Genomic DNA, 23,126 nt, shown 5'->3' with positions numbered 1-23,126 from the left:
TAGAGAAAGGAGTACCTGCTATATACTATCAAATAAAGTTATGTGAAGCTAGAATAAGACCTCATGAGTGAAATCTAGGGTTTATGCCCATGTCAAGAGGAGGGAGAGCTCCCCATTTTAGGAAATACACAAGAATGATACCCATGCGATGCATGGGATGATAATACAAATCAGAATATAATTTTATGTAATAGAAGAATAATAAGAGCTTAAAAAATATAATAAAAAATAGAGATATTTTTTTTCAATCTCCAACTATATTCGATCGTTGTGACATTAAACTCCAGCTGAAAATTTTTCGTGTGTGAAGAAAAATAAATAAAAAATGAAATTCTTCTTTTTTCAAGTTTCCAAAGGAAATAAGAAGTGATTTTTTTTAACTTTCCTATTTTTACACAACTTTAGAATGCCATATTTTTTCCTTTATTATGAATAAATTATTTTTTAAAAAATATTTTAATTTTTCTATTGTTTTTTGCAAACGTCTCTTTTTTACATGACTTCTTGTAATTGATATGATTTTTTTATGCGATTTTTTTTGTGCATGTTTTTCCCTTTTATTTAGATTTTTTTATGCTGCTAGAAAAATATAACAAACTAATTATTTTTCCTTTTTTTGTGCATATGGAGTTTCCAAAAAAAATAAGATTTTTTTTCTTTTTCAAGGGGTCCTACTAAAAATCTAATTCTAAAAATATTATGAATGAATTATTTTTTCAGTTTTGTGCATGGACATTTTTTGCCTATATGTTTCTTTTGGACCAAATTTTTCCTTTTTAAAAAGTCCTACTAAAAATCTATTTTTTTTCAAAATTTTGTGCTTGTGGAGAAAATATTACAAATAATTTTTTTTTCCTTTTTTCGTGCATGTGGAGTTTCCAAAAGAAATAGGAAGTGGAATTTTTTGGGGTGAAACTTTTTTGCACATGAAGAATCTTTTTTGTGTGTGGAGAATTTTCCTTTGCAAATGAAATATTTCTTTCTTTTTCAAAGAGTCCGACTAAAAATATAATGTAGAAAATATTATGAATAGATTACTCTTTCTTTTTTGCATGATTTTTTTTGTGCATATATTTGTTTTTTTTGTGTTGAACTATTTTGTTGAGTGGACAAAAACATGTGCAAATATTTTTTTTAAGGACTTCCAAAAAAAATTAAGAATGGTCGATTTTTCTATGATTTTTTCTTTTATTTTGAATTTTAGAGAGGGGTTGAGTTTCCTTTCTTCTTTTGAGATATAGATAGATGTAATAATATATTTTTCTCTTTTTAATATAGCAAGGTGTAGAACATAGAGGGTTGTGTAAAGATTAAAGAGAGAGCTTGACTCATTTTTCTTTCCTTCATGGCAAAGTAGGATTATATAATTTAAAGCAAATATGGGCCGAGTTTTAAATACATGAGAAGTAAAAAAGAACCATCATTGCATCTTATATACTAACTTTGAAAAGTAAATTCAAATATTTTCTTTCTTGAAAATTCTAAATATTTTGAAAATCTCAACAGACTTAAGCTTTGTTTTTTATAAAACCATTTCACCTTATCTTGTGGGCATGTTTGGTTACACGGAAAATTGCTTGAAGAACTTTTTCAAAAAATCTAGTTTAAAATCTATTTTTTCCATTTCACAATAAAAAATCAAATTGAAAGACTTATAATTAGTTTTCTAGGGATTTTTTTTTCTTTTCCATGGTTTCCTTTGTAACCAAACATATCTAATAGATTATTGTTATCCATATCATTAAGATTTTTAATGCATATGCTTAACTTACCTAGCACATGCTAGATACCGGTATATATAAATGGAGTAACTCAGCATGCATATTGTCAGCATCTAGCACAGTCGTGGCCTGCGTATTATTGACGATAGCTTGAACTAATTTACCTAGGACCCCAATGTTAAACCTAAATTACATACTTCTGCTTGGATCTCTTAAATTTTTGGAATGATGGGAAAGCCAAGCAGTGTAGCATTCTCATGTTAGACTCTAAACCCTTCCTCATGCTGACATGTTATGAAAATAAGGGAAACAGTGTCCTGTATCACTTTATACCATTACATTTCCGTGCTTTTTAAAAAGTGAAAATATAGAAAGAGTGGTTCAAATGTGTATATAACTATTAGGTAATGCTTATAAATCTCATGATAGGTGTTTAGAGATTCGTAATGAAGTCTGATAGGAACTTCTCTTAGACCAATGACATGGTTAAATGGTCTTCGGAGTCACAAAGGACTACAAAATACATTCTTTCATGTACTTATTGTCATTATTGTCAACTATTTATTTTGTCATTTTTTGTGATTATGTGGATTATGCCCATTTGCATAAATTCCTTAATGTTTCATGATCATTAATATCTAAGCATATCTTTAATCGATACTTAAATGGGATCTTAGTAACTAGAATACGATATTTACACATAAAAACATAAGCACAAGCTTTTACTTGAGCTTATAAAAATAAAGATATACGAACAATCACTTGATCCTCATCAAAGTCAAAGCATGACAAACTAATGGATGCAGACCAAATAGTGCATCTCTATCAGTTCATTAATTATTCTTGTTATTTTATTTTTCTTATCAATGCTATAAAATACCCAGCGACTATTCTTTAAAATTGTATTGAAAATAAAGGGTACCATGATAGAGAGATAGGTGGAAGGAATGAGGTGTCAAGGTTTTCATCTCATCAAGATATCGGCTACGATATTAGTTTGTATATTTTTTTGACCACTTGTTAATATAATGTATATCTTGATTTTTTTTTTATTTTTATGGAAGATATCTCAGTCTCTAGTTATGGTAGTTGATATGCACTTGGTGTATTAGTTGAGATTCCTTGTATGGGCTCTTATAATCTTCAACCAATTATTAAACATTAAATACTCAAACTAGAACGGGAGTTACTATTCCGTTTATTATATCATCAAGATCTATCTGATTCCTAGATCCTCCATTCCTCTTTTTTTTTTTCCTTTTTTTTATGCTATCACTTTTCATATTGATCGAATAATAAGAACGGGTATGCATAGGGAGATATTGAAAATATAAATATAAATATATACAATAGAAGAATAAATAATTTCTCAAAAAATAGAACGAAAAATATATTATAAGCAGAATGTATTTTATAAGTGAAGTTTTTGCATTTCCTAAAATGATTAAGAAATTTGTGCCTGACTGATGTATATTTTTTTGAGGATTTTTTCACATGTCAATAGGGCTCGGTAAAAAAAAGAAGAGTTTCTACATTTCCTAAAATAATAAATAAGTTTTTATGCATCTGCTAAAATAACTAAAAAATTTCTAAGTGGAAGAAAATATTTTCTAAAATAATGAAGAAGCGGGCTTCCTAAAATAATTTTTTCTTTAAGAAATTTCTCAATGAATGGCTTTAAATAATTTTTTTCCTCATAACTTTTTTTCTAAAATAATTAAAAAGAGACTAATGCTTGGTGGTATTTTTAACGACTTTTGATGTATGGAAACTCTAAATGGATGGATTCAAATATTTTCTAAAATTTCTATATTTCTTAAAAAATTATGCATTTTCTGAATTAGGCTCGACAAAAATTAAATAAGAAGAGTTCCGCATTTCCTAAAATAATTATAAAATTTCTACATGCAGAAAATATTTTTTTAAATAACTAAGAAGCAGGCTTCTTGAAATAATTCTTTTCCTTTAAGAAATTTGTAAATGGATGATTACAAATATTTTTTTCTTTATATTTTTTTCTAAAATAATTAAAAGGATTCTAGATGATATTTATAATGGCTTCTAATGCATAAGGACTCTATGTGGGAACTCTAAATGCACGATTTCAAATATTTTCTAAAATTTCTATGCTTTCCAAAAATAATTTATACCGGGATAAATATCTTTTTATAAAATACTTTCTACATGGGTGGGGACTATGAATAGACATTTTTCTATTCCTGAATTTTTCTAAAATACTTTTAGATATTTCTAAACATATTTCTAATATATTTAGATAACTTCAACACATATAGATATGTTTAACATTCTTAGATGGTTTTAACATATCTAGCTTTAAATATTTTCTAAAATTTCTGTGTTTCCTTAAAATAATTTGTGCATGGGACAGATTTTTTTTTCTAAAATAATTTCTATATAGAGACTATAAATGGATATCTTTCTACTATTGCACTTTTCTAAAATAATTTTAGATATTTATAAACATAATTTTAACTCATCTAAATATTTTTTTATTATTATTCTTAAAATATTTTAGATAATTATATATATATTTTAATTTTTATAATTTTTTGTGGGGGGTTGAATTTTCTCTCTTCTTCCCAAATAATAGGCGTGAAGATGTGGAACGAGTCACCAGAATGGCAGATTTTGAGCTAGTTCCTGATTAGATAAGGATGGGTATAATAGGGATAGTCCCCCGGACCTCTTTAAAAAGTAAAATAAAAAAATGTTGACCGAATCAAACCGAGATTTCGATTTCGTATCGGTACCGGCAACCGGCCGATATGCCGAGATATCTGGTGTTACAAAAGGCGCGGCAAGCAAGATCTTCCTGCCTCGTAATTTATCAGTTCTCGTGCCGCCGCCGCCGTGTTAACCTGGTCGAGCTGGTCTAGGAGGAACTGGTTTGGGCTCGCACCGATATTTGCGGCAAAAGTCCCCTCGGCCCCGCAGTACAAAAGTAGGGCTGCCCCTGCTGATCCGATTTCTCACCGAGCCCCCCCTCTCGCTCTCTATCGAGCCTAGGGTTTCGTCTCGTCTCGTCTTGTCTCGAAGGGGAGGAGAAGGAGGAAGCAGAAATCATCAAAGGCGAAGATCAGGGTTCCCGGGAGACCGGATCAATGGCGATGCATGCGGGAATTGGGCTCTCCAAAGTCCTGCTTATTGTCGGAGCGGGTGATTCACACGCCTCGAATCCCTTCTCTTTTTTATTTTTGATCGATACGAGTTCTGGTTCGTGTCATCTGATGGCCTTCTGACCGTTCTATCCAGGGTTTACTGGCTCGATCATGCTGCGGAATGGCCGGTTGTCTGATATCTTGTCTGAGCTTCAGGTCAGACTCTGATCATCACTCTACCGCTATTTCGTTTGATTCTATTTAGATTCACTGTCTTTACTTTTCACCACTGTTCCATTCAGATTTTCTTTTGCTCTCTGGATAGGATGAATTCTTCTTATTGGTTTCTTGACTATCTTTGGCAACGGATTCTTGCAAGATTGATAACCGACTTATTGATTTTTTTATTGTTTCTGATAATCATAACTATCGAGTCATTCTATCAATCTCTTGAAGCTGTTTGATATTTTTTGTGAAGACACGTGATTAAGATCTAGTTTTGCGCAATTGACATGCAGGACATGCTTAAGGGATTGGAAAAGTCTGCAGAAAAGGCAGGCACTAATTCTGAATTAAGCGATGCCCTTTCTACGCAGGTAATTCTTATTATTATGTCCTTGTATATTGTCTGTTGTGGTGCCACCTAGTTAGAGTTGTTTGATGGTGGCGGTGACTCTATATATATGTATAATCGTTACTGCAAAAGCCCACCTAACATCAAACAGTAATTTGTACTTCCAGTTCCTGAAAAAGCCCATTTAAGATCAGACAGTAATTTGTACTTCCTGGTGGTATGGGTTCTTGATGTGCATGGGACTTTGCTAAAGCCAATATATGTTGATTGTCGTTGTTATCATAAAATTGCAATTTAGCTTGCTTCTATCCTTGTATATAGACTCATGTTTTATTTTATTTCAATTAGCCTCGTTTGAATACTTTGGAGTTTGGAATAATGCTCTAGAGAATGAAAATTCTCTATGAATAGATGCATTATAATAATACTCCATGAACAATTGGTTCGGGAAATCCCTAATTTCAACCATACAATCGGAGAGTAATTCCTCGGAAATATTTGTTGATCTCCCAGTTCTCCCATTCCCCACCCTACTTATCCATCCAAACCAGCCCAAATTGCCATCCACTGCATCAACCACCATCATGATGGCCACTACCACCACAATTACCACCAGCATCATCACTACCCCCAATACCAAGACCACCACCACCATGCCCCAACAATCACCACCATCATCACTATTGCTGCAGTCACCATAACCATGGTGGTAGTTGTGGTGAGGGGGATTGGCTGCAGCAGGAAATGGGGCTGGAGTGCTAGGGGATCAGTATCATCTAGGAGACAAGGTGGAGGAAGACAGATTAGGGTGGGACAGAAGGAGGGACTTGGTGTCGGGGGGTCCATCAGGAGTCATCGACAGTTCTTGGCTGATTCAATGAATTGGTCGCCATCACCAGAGGTTAGGTTGGGGTTCGAGGGGAAGGGTGGGGGGAGAGAGGGTGAGAGAGAGAGACCAGTGTTGTCCCTGTCATTGTCACTGGTTGGAGGCGACCCAAGGCTGAGAGAGGAAGGTGACGGAGAAGATGGGTTAGGGTTGCGAGTGGGGTTTCATGGAGTGGGAGTTGTGTGGTGTGGGGTGGTGATAAGAGACTCCAAGGCTGATAATGATGGAAAATTTTTGCACCACTGGGAATGGGGAATGAAAACACTCTGGAATTAGGGTTGTTTAGAGTATATTTCTCATCCCGAAGGAGATACCCAAACACAAGTTTGGAAATTTTTGCACTGGACAAAAAAATTTCTGGAGTATATGCCTGGTAATTTAAGGTATCCAAACACCTCCTTGCTCATTAATCTGTTAGTCAATCTTTTTTTGGTGTTCAGCGGTATTGAATACATTATGAGTGGTAGGGATTCTGCCATTATCATCTTAGTTGAAAGTATTTGCATTAAATCTTAAAATTTGTCATGTGTACATATATGTATGCATATACAAATCTTGAGCTTCATAGTGACAATTCTGGGTACGCTTTCTGTCATCATGACTTATCTTCTAGATATATCTCATCTTGAATTTTTTTTTGACTTGATAAGTACTATTTATGTTTTTTAATTTCTACCAAACCAATTGCAAGCTGATAAGTTGTCATTGCTATGATTGGTAGGTCCGTCGGTTGTCCATGGAGGTTCGACAACTTGCCTCTGCACGTCCAGTTACTGTTATCAGTGGAAATTCAGGCCAAGCAGGTATATTTGACCATTTAATATGAAATTTGAAGTAACATTTAAGGACAGGATTAATATATACCCATGTGGTTTCCTACAGATCAATAATAAGGATGAAGCAATAGTTAGTTGTTTGTCTAGCTACTTGATGCTAAAGATTTGCATTAGTATGAAAGAAAAATCCCAGTTTATTGAATATTTTGCTTGTTAAATGTTGAAAATAGCTGCATTTTTTGTTACATGCTTCGACATTTCATTTAATGTAGAATTTGGATTTATCTCTTTATTCTTGTTAGATATTGGTTATGTTACTTTTTGCTGGCGAAAAATTTGGTTGAACTGTTTCACTATCTTTCAAGAAGATTGTTAGATTATTTTATCTTGAGAAAATTTTCTAATTAAAGATGTTCTACTTCTACCAGGGAACATGACATCACTTATAGTGCCAGCGGCAACCTTGGGTGCAGTAGGCTATGGGTACATGTGGTGGAAAGTATGCTTTATCATCGTCTCCATATACAATGAATAATATTGTGATATTAGATATGATAATCATTTGTTCATTTTAGATTCGTGCTATTCTTTATTGTTTATATTTTTCAAAATATACATATGCTTAAACATAGTCTGTCACGAGGTACATAATGCTTTCAAAACTGATTCTTTTTAAAAGTATTTATGTCGAAACCTCAATAATGTGTCAATTGGGAGGCTCACTCTTTGCTGGTTGTTCCTCAGTTTGCAATCATTTTAGTTTCTGGTTTTGAGTAGGTATGATTAATGTGATTGACTTTTCCCTTTTATATTGTTTAATTTATTCAGGGCATCTCCTTGTCTGACCTTATGTATGTTACGAAGCGTAACATGGCTAATGCTGTATCAAACCTGACAAAGCATTTGGAGCAAGTCTCTGATGCTCTTGCCGTAAGTATTAGAATTATAATTGCTAATTTCTGGTTTAGCAATGCTTATCTGTCATTTGAGCAATTATATTTGCATATCTTTTCTTGTACCTTCCTAAGTCTGGTTGCTGAAATCAGCTAAATGATAGATGGCGTTACTAATAATCTAGCCATTTTAGACAGTTACAAATTTAGTACATCATCTTTCCTTAAAGGTGTTATTTAGCATTGTTAGAAAGGAAAGTAAAGGAAGAAGGGAGAGTGGGTGAAGCAATGGGGAGTTTGGTTTCTCCATGGCACACTCATCTGTTCATGCTTACTACAGACTGAGTTTTAAGATAACTTCATAATTCTTTTAGCAATGAATAAATTTATCATTATCAGGAAGTCTCCTAAAATTTTACTGAAGGGGAGTTGGTATAAGAGAACTGATGGCTTTTAGTTCCATGGCACACCTAATCTACTTGCTGTAGTTAATTTCAGTGACTACTTGTTTTTGAATGTTTTAATAGAATTTCAAGGATTTTATTGGTTTAATGAGGTGGCCACTTGCTGATGTGGTGTTTTCATAATCTCCAGGGGCAAAAAGGACCTTGCTGATAGCCACATGTGACTGGTTGAGTGGTCAGCTGTTAGCAGTGGTCTTATGAGGACTAGAATTGATTACTAAGAGAACGATTTTGATGGTATAATGTTGTAGAAAATTTTAAGTGGACTGATTTTTAGTCAAGAGTTATACTAATTAAACTTGTGTTATATAAATTTGGGCTGTCTATAGATTGGGATACATATGGTTCTGAAGTTTGTAACCTCAACAGTGGATATTTTGCAAGTTAAAAGGCGCTCCTTTTTAGTTGAAGTATCAAAAAAAAACTAGCTACTTTTTGTTAATGCTTTACTGGAAAAGATCCTAGATAACCAGTAATGGAGCTTATCATAAGAGCAGTTGACTTATCTTTCAAGATAAAGTGGTCTTTCAGCAAGCTATTTCTGGCTGTTCTGATTTTCCAGTTCTTTTCCCTCATTTGTTTTCCTTCCCTGTCAAACTGTATTATTCGCTCCTGCATTAACTTAGTTGAGAATGCTGTTAGACTTTTCTAAGTATGGTATTAAGGTCAATATGAAATTTAGTACTTTTTTTTAATGTCCTTTAAGCATGGGCTTCTCATACATCAGTTGTATTTACACAATGACATGCCTTGCTAAAAATTTTGGCCCCTTTCCACAGAAAACTAAGAGGCATCTGACCCAGCGAATTGAGGGCTTGGATGGAAAACTGGATGAGCAAAAAGAGATATCTGGTCAAATAAAACAGGAGGTAGAATTGTTCTTGGTGCCCTTATATTATTGTACATTTGCTGACTTTTGAGTTTGTCTATCAAATTAGCATATGTGATTCTTGAATATGAAGCATAGGCCCAATATGGTGCCTTCTGATAATTCAATGTTTCAGGGGTTTTTTAGCATTTGGATATTACCTTTTAGTATAAATGTTTGTTTTTGTATCTGAACTCATATGAATTGTTGGCCACTGTTGAAACAGAAGCACAAGAAAGTTCAGTTGTTACTTTTGATTTTGTAAATGCATTCTTTTTCATAGCTTCTCAAGCCCTTTATGTTTTACCAAACAGGTTACTGATGCTTGTGGCAGACTTGAGAATATTGGTTTTGAGTTAGACAACCTCCAACGATTGGTTTGGGGTCTGGTAATCATTTCTGTCAAAGTCATGCTGAACTTAATATTTTTTCACACCTTGGGAAGTTTGTTTTATAATTCATGTTGATTATGTCTCCTTTTTGCAGGATGAGAAGATGAATGCAATTGAGGACAAGCAGGTGTGCTTTGGTCTTTGTAATCTTTTTAAATGAGATAATCTGAATGTAGCATGGGAATTTAAGATTTTTTATTTTTTTGAGAATATTAGAAATTGACAGAAATAAGCTAGGGATATGAATGCAGGAATAATTTTTTGGCTAATTCATCGCAGACATACTTCTCATGATATTATTTTCACTGAGGGATGAAATGACCACTGCATCTTCTCACTTCATGTCAGAATTTCCAGTGCTTAGCAGTACCTGATGTTATACTTCTAATATGAAAGCACAAGGATTTGCTCTTGTTGCATGTTATGTATGACACAATTCAATAAGCACGTAGTGGTTACAGGTGTGCATTTCATGCATGCAGCTGTCTATTAAGCTGATCACCTCAAGGGTTGGTGACATTTACTGTGACAGTATCATGTAGCTTCTTCATACTAACTTCCATTATTCTTAATTCGGTTTATGATACTGGATGAGTTTTAGAGGAATACTGACTCTTAGATATCTACAGTGCTGATACTGTCTAGAGATTAAGTGAAAAAGCATCTGTGCTAAAGCTAATTTTCCAATTCTGAATGAAGATTTAAAGGTTCTAGATTTGCAAATTATTGTTAGATGGTTCTGGAGAATGTTCATACCTGCAATCAGGTAGCTTGACCTGTTATTTTGAAGAATCATAACCTACGTTCAGCAAGATGGGAAAGCTTCTTCAGAGTGGTAACCATACAGATCATTGATAATTGAAGGATGAGAATCACCATTAAATGATAAAGAGAAATCCATGTCAGAGCCATATTCTCCTATGAATGGCATAAGAGATATTCCTGGACTATTTAGTTTTAACCCCTTCTTTGTTGAACTCAGAGAGATGGGGCATTTCTTTGTTTCTTTTTGTGATAATGCACTACCCAGTCTAGTTATAATGCTTCAGTCTTTCTACTCTGGTAACTTTAGTTTTCTTAAAATGCTAAATTGCTCAAATATGATATTGTTCTTGCATGTAACCTATTAACCACATTATAAACCATGATGACCATAGTAGCTGCTTTCGTTTCCATTATCTGTAATATATTAATTGCAAATTGCTCAATTCAACTTTCTTTTGGTGACTGTTCCTCTAATTCCACTGACAACACTGTGAGGACAGAATTTTGCTTGTGCTGGTGTTATGTACCTTGTGCGATATGCTGAGGGGAAGGGTGGAAAGATGCCTGATTCTCTGCAGGTACTACTCATAGCTTATATGCTAATATTTCATGATTTTTAATTTTTTTTCGTTTTTTTCATTCTGCAATCAGATGTTTCAGGTGTAGCATATATTTTAAAATTTCACAATGGTTTGGTGTTCTTTAATGTAACATTAACATAACGATTCATCCTTGTCCTTGTCCCAACTATCTGGGTTATGGATCCTTGTTTGTCAAGCAATCCTATTGAGGAATTTGGTGCTCTTTAACATCGATGTTTCTTTTATTTTAAAATTCTTTTTATTTGTACACCAAGGTCTTAAAAACTGCCAGAATGGAACAGTACATGCAGTAATGTACTGTTCCAGAAAACTGGCACCTGTACATAGCATGTCTGTGTGGGATGCAGTCCCGTACCGTGCATTGCTACCTAATACTGTATTGGTTTTTCAAAAAAATAGCACGCCTTCTGCTACCAGTTTTTAAACCTTGCTGTCCTCACATTTATTTATTTATTGATCAACACAATGGATGGCAAGGACATATAAAGTACTTATTAAAGACTGAATATCAAACTTGCTTTGAAGTTGTCAGGTATTTGTTTCTGCATCTCTGTAGTTTGAGCCTGGAGAACTGATTGTGCTCAAGCACATCAGATACTATATTTGCCCCAAAATAATCGTGACAAATATTTGCCTCAAGATAATCATGACAGATAATAATAATTATGAATATCTAGATAATGTTAATGTATTCAGTGGCAATCAGTTTTGCACTGTAATTTATGCTTTGCAGTTTTAGATGGATAAAGATTAAGTTGCAGTTTTTGAAACTTTAACCTCTGTAATAATTTAACTTCCTCTCTGATAGCCTCTATGTTTATTTGTGGCCTTTTATTGTTGATATGCTTATGGCCCCCTATATTTGTGACTGATAATTGCCGACCCTTCTTTAGAATGAAGATCTGAGCCTGTTATTGCTAGAAGCCTGGAATGGGAAACATTAGGTGTCTATTGAAAGTTTTGGTTCCATAAGCTTTTGTCCTCTGCAGTCCGGAAGAACAAAAGCACCAGTTTAATAAAGTATGATTTTATATACATATCTATGTGAGTATCTACATGTATATGTGTATGTGCACACACTCACACACAAACACATACTTACATACATACAATCAAACAAAAACAAATTTGCAGTTTAATGTATATATATTATATATGCAAATATAGGCATATATATGTCTATGCATATGTATGTGTATGCACATGCGTATTGAGAATTACTAACATAGTGGGATAGTGAAAGGGACAATATACTCAATTTCTAGACTTAGGGGTGTTATGGAGGCAAAGTTTGCAATACTGGTTTGGCATCTGTATCGGTACCATGTTGGTGTAGTGTCGGTATGGGTCGATTTGGCGTATCAACACTCGGTATGCCCCCCCTACTGAGTATTGGTTCAATTACAGTACAATACAACATTGTTCGATATGGAATTGTATGCACCAGTACGGCAAACCTCGTGTAGAGTTTGAGTTCTAAGGATATCTATTATTAGATATTTATCAATCATCTTATATTTAAGTATTGATTCTTTTGCGAATTTTTAGATTGAACCAATGAAGCTAGCACTTTTTCTTGTTCATGACACTCTCATGATATTTTTTAACCCTTGCTTTCTGCTTCACCACCTTTTCATCCCATTTTTCTGATACCTTCATTGATACCTCAGTCTCCTTTTTCTAAAGGAATATTATTTTCTTTATAACTGGACTTAAGGTAGATTATACGTGGGACCAAGGTTTAAAAATTGCCATGTATCATTGTACTACATTGTTGTGCCATATGGGCATGTACCACCCTGTATCAGTTAACTGTGAGTAGTTAAGGGGTGCATTGCATATGTACCAAGCGGATACATGACCAATACTTCCCTATACTGCATTGCTTCAAACCTTGCATAAGATGCAAATGGAATCCAAGAGTGTCCAAGTCCTTGGTCAATCAGTGAGGAGCTTAGAATTCAGATTCAATTTCTTAAAAAAATGCCTTTGCCCTTGGACATGGTTATGGGTTGCGAAAGGTTCAGTATAATACTTCTCCATGTGGGCATATTGGATGTTTGACCACCTTGAAGATGCACAGCTGCGACACATTCACATGTGAATGCAGGCATGATATTTGATTCTTCCATGGGTATCGTCCTTTTATTGTTGCAATTGATATTCCAGTGTACCTGTCAAGGTTGTGGTTTATGCCCTGCCTATCTTGTATGTCATCTTTCACTCTTTGAATGGTGATGTTTCTTTGCTAATTATCAGAAGTTCTTCTAGCTGAATTGCATCAAGAGAATTTACAGGGGGGATAGCCTAGCTTTCTTGAATTGTACTATTTTTTGGGATGATGATGAGCATGCAGAATTAATCGCAAAGATAATCGAGTGACGAGTTTCTGGTGGTTGAATGAACCATCAGTTTGAGAATTATGAAGCTATAGAGAGGCTTAGAATGTACCATTCATCCTGAATCTTGGAGTACATGAACTTTGGATTGCTTCTATGATGGAAAAGATATAGTCTGTTGCATTTTCTCACATACAGGGTACATTTAAATATATACATACACATTTATATTTATAAAAGTGGAAGATGCCACCAGATTGGAATTTGATGTGGAGAACACAACTATGCACATAGATTCAAAATGATACATCTAACGTGTATGGAAAAGTAACATCTTGTTTGGTATATTACTTTTACCATTATTGGAACTATCAGACTTACTCTCTTTTACTTATCACAGGCTTGGTCACTCCAGCGATCACTCCTATGCTATGTATTTTGTAGTTACAACTTTTTGGATCTTTTCTCATGGCTTCCATCGATGTGGTAGATCTTAGTATCTCTTTTCCTAATCCCAAGATCTTCATTTCACACATATCATCTCAACTAGTTCTCAATTGCTTTATCTTAATTGGTGCAAGGACCCATTTCTTACCTTATTCTTTATAGTTTGGTCACAAGGTTCTCATCTTCTGCAAAGTTATATTGTATGCTGGGTATTTCTCTATGGTTTATTCCAAAGGCATGTGCCAATCGCATGACACCTGAAAGATCATTTCCACTTTATTGTGGATGCCTTAGTCAAAGCCCTTCATACTTCTGAATGCTAAACCGAAAATCATTAAAGTGGTCAGACCATTTATCTCTGCCATTTTATGAGAACCACACTTTCATTTTTCTTGCTACCTACTTCCAATCAAGAGTTCAAGCCTATACTTGTTTCATATGATCATGAGTTAAAAACATACTACATTGTGCCTTTTCTTGAATATTAACATTAAGTTTATATATGATTAGTGCTAAAGTCAAGAGATCTATTGAAATTCTTAAGTGGTTATTGGGTCAACCTGCCATTTCTCTTAGCCTATTCTTAGAAGTTCCCTGATATTCTGACATGATAAAAGCAAAATAGTGTTCAGCCATATTTTCCAACCCGTGTTTCAAAGTTGGAGTTGCTGATAAAATTCACCCAGCAGTCTTTCGTTTTGGTAGCGAAGCAAATTTTTTGGTCATTCATTTGTGTACATGATTCTCTGTCATTCATTAATGTATTATATCAGTCTGAAAATAAAATTTAAGCACTCTAGAAAACAATCAGGCCATAGTTGCTCAAAATATTTTTTGACGTACAAATCAAATGAAGTCCAGTACATGCAGTGTAATATCACTGGAGCAAGGATTTAGTAATTCCTAAGGATTTTTCCCAATTCTTACAGGAGGATTTGTAGAAGTATTTGGTCAAAGTGACACTAATGACACATTGGCTTGCTTTTCTATGGTAGATGAGATCAGCTTATGGTTGTTTTCATGTCTTTCAGTTGATGCAAAACATAATAATTTACCATGACAAAGTTAATTTATGTAATGGATGCATAATTTAATTGAACAAGATTGTCTGTTTTGACCAGAGTCCCTCCTATTGATTGTCTTGCCAGATCTGTGGCCGTCTAAATTCCTACTTTTCTTTAAGTTATTGGCGGACAGCATTTATAGCTCTATGGAATTATGTGGCTGTGGAACTGTTTATGTTACTAGCTTACCTATGGTAGCTATGCATGAAAAAAGTGTGAGATAAACTGCTAGTGCAGCTCATTTATTGGAGTCAGTCACTTGTTCCTGATGCTCCATTTCTTAGTTACATTTTGTTGTTTATAAATAATTATAATCTTGATCCATGTTATCTCTTTGTTGAAGTGAAAGAAATACATGTACTTTCTCAGAATAGCAGCTTTATAGGCTAATCATTGCATGCCTATTTGGTTCTCTTATATTTTCTTTACATTCGAGACTATGGCAAATTGGATTTCATTCAAGCCTTCTGGTTTGCTTGCTTTTTTTTTGTGCAGGTTTATGGCATTGCTTTTGGTTTTTAGCTAAATTTGCTAGTTGGCCTGGCTAACGCTTTCTTCCATTGTATACTGTAGGATGGCCTTAAGGGTGCAAACAGGCGTGGTTTCAATGCAGGAAGTTTGAAGGTTCTCTTTTACTTAGCTGCTTATAGCCAATTATATTTGCCAGGACCAAATCAATTTATCTGCTGGACTACATACTTATCCCTGGTTTATATGCATCCAACTTGATAGCATCTATCAACTGCCATAAGTTCTTGTGCCATTGAGTGCATTTTTATATAATTATCAATTAGGTGGATCTTTTGACTACAATGATATTTAACATTATACACTAAATAAGAGGATCTTGTTGACAAGTCATGCTTTAGTTTGTTCCTATTTTAAGTGTTCCATAACGACAGGAAATAATTTTGAACTTGGTTTGTCTTATGAGATTTCCATTTTTTCTTGCATTCTTTTCAGGGTCTGCAACATATAACAGCAGCGATAGAATCTGGAAATTTTGACAAGAGCAAGACTGAATCAATCTTGCAGAATGAGATTGATTCTTTGGACAACAAGAAGGGCTTGTCCAGGTTCGGACCAACTTTTTGTCATAAAATTTAAGTTTTGATGCTTATTTTTCATCCGGGAAACTTCTGATGGACTGATGATTCCAGGGATGACTCCTTATGATGTCTAAACACTTTATAAAACAATCATAATTTCCTTCCACTTGATGTTTGTTTGATTTTTCTTGGATGCCAACTTATTGTCTCATACCTGTGTTTGGAATGTAATCTTTTGCAGGACCACTTCCATCAAGTGCTGATGTAAATGTTGTTCATAAAGAAACAGGACAGCTGGACTTCAATATATTATTCATATGGATTTTAGAAATGACTTTTTCGCGAACTTCTTGTCATTTATGTCCATAGCTTGTGGAGAAATAGAGTGTCTGAAATTACAAGTTTGTGATGCAGATCTATATAGTATGAGCTAATTGAGCTTTCTAGAAGTCAGCACCATCATGGGTTGCAAAACCCTCTTTGTTGGTTTCAAATTGTTTGAGAATCTTGGATTGTGAGCTATGCAATCAAGTGCTGTGGTTGCAGAAGCCATGTTTCTTTGCTTGCTTTGTGAAGGTTGATTGAAATTTCGAATATTTTGATTTCTGCATTAGATAGAGGACAAGATTGGTCCGATGAACTGTCGCTTTTTGTTATGCAAGGGTCTAGATCTTCTTTGTTTTATATAAATTTACATGTTTATTAGTGAATGCATGCAAATTGATAACGGCGTGGGTGATTTAGACCTATGAATTCGCAGGTATGGCAAAGCATTTTACCGGGTAGTTATCTTATAGAGAACCTTTTCTTTAAAAAATATAATATCACTTTGCTAAAAAAAAAGAGAACTATAATATGAAAAAAAAATGCCCTCTCCCAACCACGGTAATCTGTATGTAATTACTTTGTTTATCTGCATGTGGCATCAACTTGTACGGTAATGCAACAATGAATGCTTAATACGATGAGCTAATGGTTGTTTTTGAAAGACACAATCAACCCGTTTTCCTTGCAAATTAGGGATATTTTATTTTCTCGTTTTTTGAGATGAATACAGATTTGATTTAATTAATTAATTGATCCATTTTATCAAAAAAAAAGAGAAAATAAACAACAAGATTGTTATATAACTTTAAAATTAAGTTGTTTTAAATTTTAGCCTCTCCCTAGAGTTTTATTGTCGCATATCAGAATTTTATTCAAAAAAATTTGTCAATATGCATTATTTGAATAATTTTTTGGTTCTATATAGTATTCAAAATCTATTTTGTACATAGCAAGTTATCTCTTAAGAGTGTTGTTTAGTCAAACAACACTCTTAAGGAGGCTATCTCTTAATTATACCTTGGAAGCGGGGAGCAGTTATGGTTGATGTTTTTCATAATTGCTTCCAGCATGTTGTAATGGTAATCTCAAAACTAAATAAACTTTTTTGGATTTTACCGAGTGTGTATGCCAGTATTGACTGCAGAATGAGGAGAGCTTTGTGGGAAGAGGTGATTAACCTTGTGACTCAGGGTATCTCTACCCTAGTTGCTAGTGACTTCAATTGCATCTAGGTGCCCATGAAAAAGAAAGGAGGCAAGGTCTATACCGATAAGGCAGAAATAAGGGAGTTTTATGACTTTACGACAACCAATGGATTGGTGGATTTCAGTTTTTTTGGACTAAGGTTTATGTGGTGCAACAACCGACTGGGTAGAGTGTGAGAGGATTGACAGGGTTGTAGCTTCAGTTAGTTGGATCTAGGCCCTGTTTGGGGAAGCTGTTGGGAGTAGAGCTGTTGGAAGTAGAGCTGTTAGAAGTAGAGCTGTTGGAAGTAGAGCTTTTATAAAAAGCTGTTTGCTGTTTGGTAACTACATTTCTAAAGTGCTGTGGCACTTTAACATTTGTTTGGTAAACAAACTGAGAAAGTACTTTTGTATGACAAAATGACCATAAAGGATATTACTAGTATTATACAATAGTGCATAATAAAATATAATATATATTAATACATAAATATATGATATAGTATAATATTAATGTAATGTAACATAATATTATTATAATATAGTACTATAACATTGTATACTATAGGATAATAATTTAAAATAATATTAAATTATTTAACATAACATAATATAATATTATATTATATTTATAGTATAATACAATAATAAATGTATAAAATATTATAATTATTAGTATAAATTAATTTTTTACTCTTTTGATGACCATTTAGTTCTCTAACAAATTTTTTAACTAGGCGAAAAAATTGGTTAAATAATTACTAATATTTTTATTTATTTATTTATTTATTATTTTATTTCATTGAAATATATTTATTTATTATTTTATTTATTTATTTATTTATTCGTTCATTTATATACATATTTATTTATTTATTTATTTTTCTTTTTTTTCTTTTTCTTTCCTTTTCTTTTTTTTCTTCTCTTTTTTTTCTTTTCTTTTCTTCTTTTTTTTTCTTTTCTTTTTTCTTCTCTTCTTCTCCTTCCTTCCTCTCTTTCCTTCTTCTCCTTTCTTCTTCTCCCGCGAAGCCGGCGGCGCCGGAAGGGGGGCCGGGCCGCGGCGGCCGCGGGAGGAGGGGCGCTCGGGAGGGGGCCGGGACAGCGGGCCCCGACGGCCGCGGGGGGAGGGGGGGCTCGGGAGGGGGCCGGGACGGCAGGCCCCGACGACTGCGGGGGGAGGGGGGCTCGGGAGGGGGTCGGGACGGCGTGCCGCGGCGACCGCGGGGGAGGGGGGGCTCGGGAGGGGGCCGGGACGGCGGGCCCCGACGACCGTGGGGGGAGGGGGGCTCGGGAGGGGGGGCCTCGGGAGGGGGCCGAGACGGCGGGCCGGCCGGGGAGGCAGCGGCCATGGCGGCCCCTTCCTCCCCTTCCTTTTTTTTTTTTTGCTGTGTGGTGGGTCGCAGTGGCGGGGGGCTCGGGTGGGGCTGGGGGGTGCGGCCACGGGTGGCCGGTGTGGTGGCTGCCTCCCAAAAAAAAAAAAAGAAAAGGGGAGGGCCGGCGGCATTGAGGAGAAGGAGATAGAGAGGGAGAGAGAGAGGGGGGGATGGTGAGAGAGAAAGAGGCGGTGGGATTGAGATTTTTGGAAGGAAAAAGAAACTTTTAAATGGGGGTATTTTGGTCAAAAATACAGCTTTCCGACAAAGCTGAAAACAGCGTTTTCGGAAAGCTCCAAAATTGAGCTTCTGCTAAAAAGCTGTTTTCAGCTTTCCGCAAAAGCTGAAACAGCTTCTTGGAAATTTTACCAAACACACTTTTTTACCTAAAAGTACTTTTGGAGGGCCAGAAAGTGCTTTTTGGCTCTCCAAAAGCTCCCCCAAACAGGGCCGGACGAGCTAATTCTGTTACAAATTCTCCGCCAATTCATGGAAAGAAAGACCTTGTCCAGACTATTCCATCTTAGTCTTTTCCCACTTATCAGGTCGTCACCTTCCTCGGATTGCATCGAATGACTGCCCTATTCTGATCAACACTGTCTCCAGCATTAGTTATCACAACCTGTTCTAGTTCGAGAAGTTGTGGTTGTCGTATCCTCAGTCCTGGAACATCGTCCAGGAGGCAAGGAGGGCTCTGGTGTGAGGGTATGCTATGCGGAGGGTCGCTTGAAAATTGGAGCTCACCAAATGGAGGCCGTGAAGATGGAATCAGGAGGTGGTGGAGGGAGGAGAGTAGTGTCGCCCTAACAGAGGTGGAGCTAGCTGATCTCCGATAGAAGCTAGCTACTCATTACTCACTCTTGCGAAAATAACAGGTTTTCTGGCAACAGAAATTTAGAGTCTAGTGGATCAGGGAATGAGACAGGAACACCCGATTCTTCTACTAATCTACTATCATTAAGAGGCAGAGGAACCTGGTCCGGTCTTTGAAAGATGAAGCTCGACAAAGTGTGGAGGAGGAAAGTAGGGTTCGACAGGTGTTGTTTGAGTTCTTCAGGTCCAGATGGACACAGGGCAGCATTTGGGATATGGCCTACAACTTTTCTTCCCCAGATGTTGGAGTTGAGATGGTGGAGAGCGATGGTCTTATTGAGCCAGTCTCGGAGGACGAGGTGCGGGGGGTGATCTGGGCCTTGGCAGAGGACAAGGCCCCGAGGCCCGACAGTTTTACCTCATTCTTCTTCAGGAGATACTGGAACATTATTATAAGGGAGGTGATAGAGCTGTCCAGCTGTTTTTCAGCATGACCTTAATGTCGGATGCTTGGAAGGCTACTTACATTACCTTGATCCCAAAACGCCAGGATGCAACACAGCCTAGCTATTTAAGACCGATTAGTCTTTGCACTATCCTGTACAAAATAGTGGTGAAGATCATGGTGGGCAAGATGATGCCACTGCTGCCTCGTCTTATCAGCCAGGAGTAGGGTGCTTTTATGGGGGGCCAGAACATCACTGTAATGTTATGTTAGCCCAGGAGATGATCTGGGATTTACAGCAGGCCCCGTGTCGGCAGAGCTTCATGGCAGTAAAGCTCGACATAGAGAGAGCCTACGATAGAGTCAAATGGGATATCCTCTGGTATGCCTTGGAGAGCTTCGATTTCCATTATCGGTTGGATTCTAGGCTGCGTGTGGATGCCGTCCTTTTCCATCTTGATCAACAACATGCCAACTCTTTTTTTTCTATTTCACTATCAAGCTGCAGCAATGTTGTCCCATGTCCTCTTACCTGTTTATTATTTGTGTTGACGTGTTGTCTCGTGCTTTGCAGGCAGCATGCCAGGAATGGGCGATGGACGCCAATGAGCCTGCCTCTAGGCCCATCCGATCTCCCACCTACTTTTTGTAAACGACTGTCTCCTCATGGCCAGGGCAAGGACTAGGGAAGTGACAGTTCTTAGATGCATTTTGGAGGACTACTGCGCGACCTCACCTCCGGCTAGAAGGTAAATTTGCTCAAGTCTACTATTTGCTTTAGTCGAAAGACCAAGCTGAGGGTCGGGCAGACTGTCAGAGAACTTCTTAGTATGAGGGAGCACGAGAGGCCGTAGAGTTACTTGGGGGTACCCATTATCGGAAGGAGACTTCGAGCGACAGAGTGCCTAGGTATGGTGCAGCATATTCAAGAGCGACTGGAGGGTTGGAAAGCAGCTTCGCTATCTATGATGGGCATGCTGACCCTTGTGAGATTGGTCCTTAGCTCCATGCCGATCTACCTCATGTTCAACACGGTTGTTCCGAAGTCGGTGCTGCTGAGGATCGAGCAGATGCTTCGAAGATTTTTGTGAGGCTCTTATGGCATCAGACACAGGGTGCATCTGCTTACGTGGGGTGTCGTTTTCCAGCCAACTTGGGAGGGGGGTTGGGTGTTCTGTCTCCGCTCAGGAGTAGAGAGGTACTAGTCGCAAGGCATGCCGCGATGCTATCTTGGCCAACATTAGGTGGCTGATCAGCGACGAGCATAGTGTGGATCTTGTGGAGGACCCCTAGATGGTCACCCTCCCAGTGAGACTATGGTCGACTATGATCCACATTGAGGCCGTGAGTGGTTTGCGGATTTGCGACCTCCTCCGCTCAGATGAGACTAGGTGGGACTCTAGATGGACCGATCATCTATTTGGAGACCACCTTGCAGAGAGAGTGCATTCTTTGGCAGTTTTTGGATGGGATGTCCTGGATGTGAGGGTCGGAGTACTTTTGGCAGTCCGAGGATTGATGTCAGGAATATCTACGACTTGTTCTAGAGTGAGCAAAGTCCGAGGCTTGATTGTGCTTAGATCTAGAGGTTTGATCTTCATGCGAGGGTTGTATTATTCTTGTGGAAGGTGACTTAGGGACGCCTACCAATAGGGGCTGTCCTAAGCAGGCGAGGACTAAGTATTCTGCCGATCTGCCCTGGGTGTGAGGCGGAGGATTATATGGATCATGTGTTATTCTAGTGTGATCGAGCTGTGAGGGTGTGGAGGCTATCTGACATCTAGCCTGATACACTTCGCCAATCTAGTTCCTTTACCCAGGCTCTCAAAAGGTGGGCTAGTATGCCTCATACTCGGTACTTGGCTATTAGGGCGATTTATGTTGCTTACCATATTTGGTTGGCTAGGAATGCTTGGTTGTTTAGGAAGAGCAGTTTGACACTTAGGCTATTCATGGAGAGAGCTCGAGTGTAGGTTGCAGATGCTTGTCCATTGGCGAGCCTTTAATAGCTCGGGGCACCTAAGACTCTTCTACTCATGCAGTGTCTCAGATAGTGTACTTCACTTGGGAGTCTCTACCTTTGAGTTTTCTCAAGGTCAACTTTGATGGATCTATTTTGGACGGTGGTAGGAGACGTCGTGCGGGCTTCGTAATAAGGGGCCCGGACTCTAGAGTAGCGGCGACCGGAGGGAGTCGGATCTTTAATATGTCAGTCCTTAGGGCAGAGCTGAGAGCTGTTTGGGCCGGCCCCTATCATGCTCGACTTGTGCTGCGAGCGAGGGCCATTATACTTGAAGGTGACTCGGCCACCATGATTGGTTGGATTTCAGAAGTGCTCTGGCATTACTGAGGGTCACCACCTCCTTTTTTCGGATATCTAGGGTATGGCTAGTAGTGACACTGTCTTCAGGGCGAAGCAAATCTTTAGAAAGGCCAATAGAGCTGCGGACTGGGTGGCCTCCTTTATTACAAATTATTCGGGAGTTTTTTGGATGGACGAAGAGGTGTCTCGGATGCTTTGTGACTTATTGTATTTTGATTTTTTTGAATTTATTCATACTAGACTGATATGAGTCATCTGGTGTAGCAAATATAGGACTGCTATTTGCAGTTACACCAGAACAAATGGAACTGGCCGTTGGATTTTCCCAAACAAATCTCCTATTGGAGGAAGACGCTTGAGGGATGAGAGACACGTAGCTGAACAGAACCAAGAAAAAGAAGAAATCTTTCATGTATCCTTATGCATAATCTTTTATTTTATCCGTTGAGATGATACGGTGCAAACAAAAACTCCTAGTTATTCAGGAATGGGGGTATTATGCCCCAACCAGGGTGCAGATGAGACGAAATTGGGTTGTGAATTCTGCCGCCATTTTAGTCGTTGGTCATCACTCCGAATGTGGTTTTTGGGTAAACCAGAATTGCATTATTTTGTAAAGCATTAAAATCAAACTTGTGGTATGGGTACCAATTCAAGTTGCAACATGTTGCAAACAGTAATATGCTACGTACATTGTCTCAC

At 37.1% G+C, this 23,126-nt stretch overlaps 1 protein-coding gene across 1 annotated transcript; it reads left to right on the top strand.

The window, feature by feature from the left end:
* Window positions 1–4,556: 4,556 nt before the first annotated feature.
* Window positions 4,557–16,555, top strand: LOC103709785 (uncharacterized). The gene is made up of 13 exons (XM_008795284.6): window positions 4,557–4,898; window positions 4,995–5,056; window positions 5,359–5,436; window positions 7,022–7,103; window positions 7,505–7,575; window positions 7,905–8,006; window positions 9,213–9,302; window positions 9,616–9,690; window positions 9,788–9,820; window positions 10,959–11,036; window positions 15,484–15,534; window positions 15,874–15,986; window positions 16,201–16,555. The coding sequence occupies exons 1-13, from the start codon at window positions 4,844–4,846 to the stop codon at window positions 16,220–16,222; spliced, it is 912 nt and encodes a 303-aa protein (XP_008793506.3). The 5' UTR covers window positions 4,557–4,843; the 3' UTR covers window positions 16,223–16,555.
* Window positions 16,556–23,126: the final 6,571 nt, after the last annotated feature.

The sequence above is a fragment of the Phoenix dactylifera genome, chromosome 5 (assembly GCF_051530095.1).
Source record: "Phoenix dactylifera cultivar Ajwa chromosome 5, Ajwa_hap1_PhDact_Kaust_v1.1, whole genome shotgun sequence".
Lineage (NCBI taxonomy): Eukaryota > Viridiplantae > Streptophyta > Magnoliopsida > Arecales > Arecaceae > Phoenix > Phoenix dactylifera.
This window is presented reverse-complemented; position numbering and strand designations above follow the sequence as displayed.

What these genes read in the sequence shown, in the direction of transcription:
- LOC103709785 (XM_008795284.6), top strand. Translation starts at nt 4,844, where the DNA reads ATGGCGATGCATGCGGGAATTGGGCTCTCCAAAGTCCTGCTTATTGTC. An exon ending in ATGGGTACATGTGGTGGAAA is followed by an intron (nt 7,576 to 7,904) that starts GTATGCTTTATC and finishes TAATTTATTCAG; the next exon opens with GGCATCTCCTTGTCTGACCT. An exon ending in AGATGCCTGATTCTCTGCAG is followed by an intron (nt 11,037 to 15,483) that starts GTACTACTCATA and finishes TGTATACTGTAG; the next exon opens with GATGGCCTTAAGGGTGCAAA.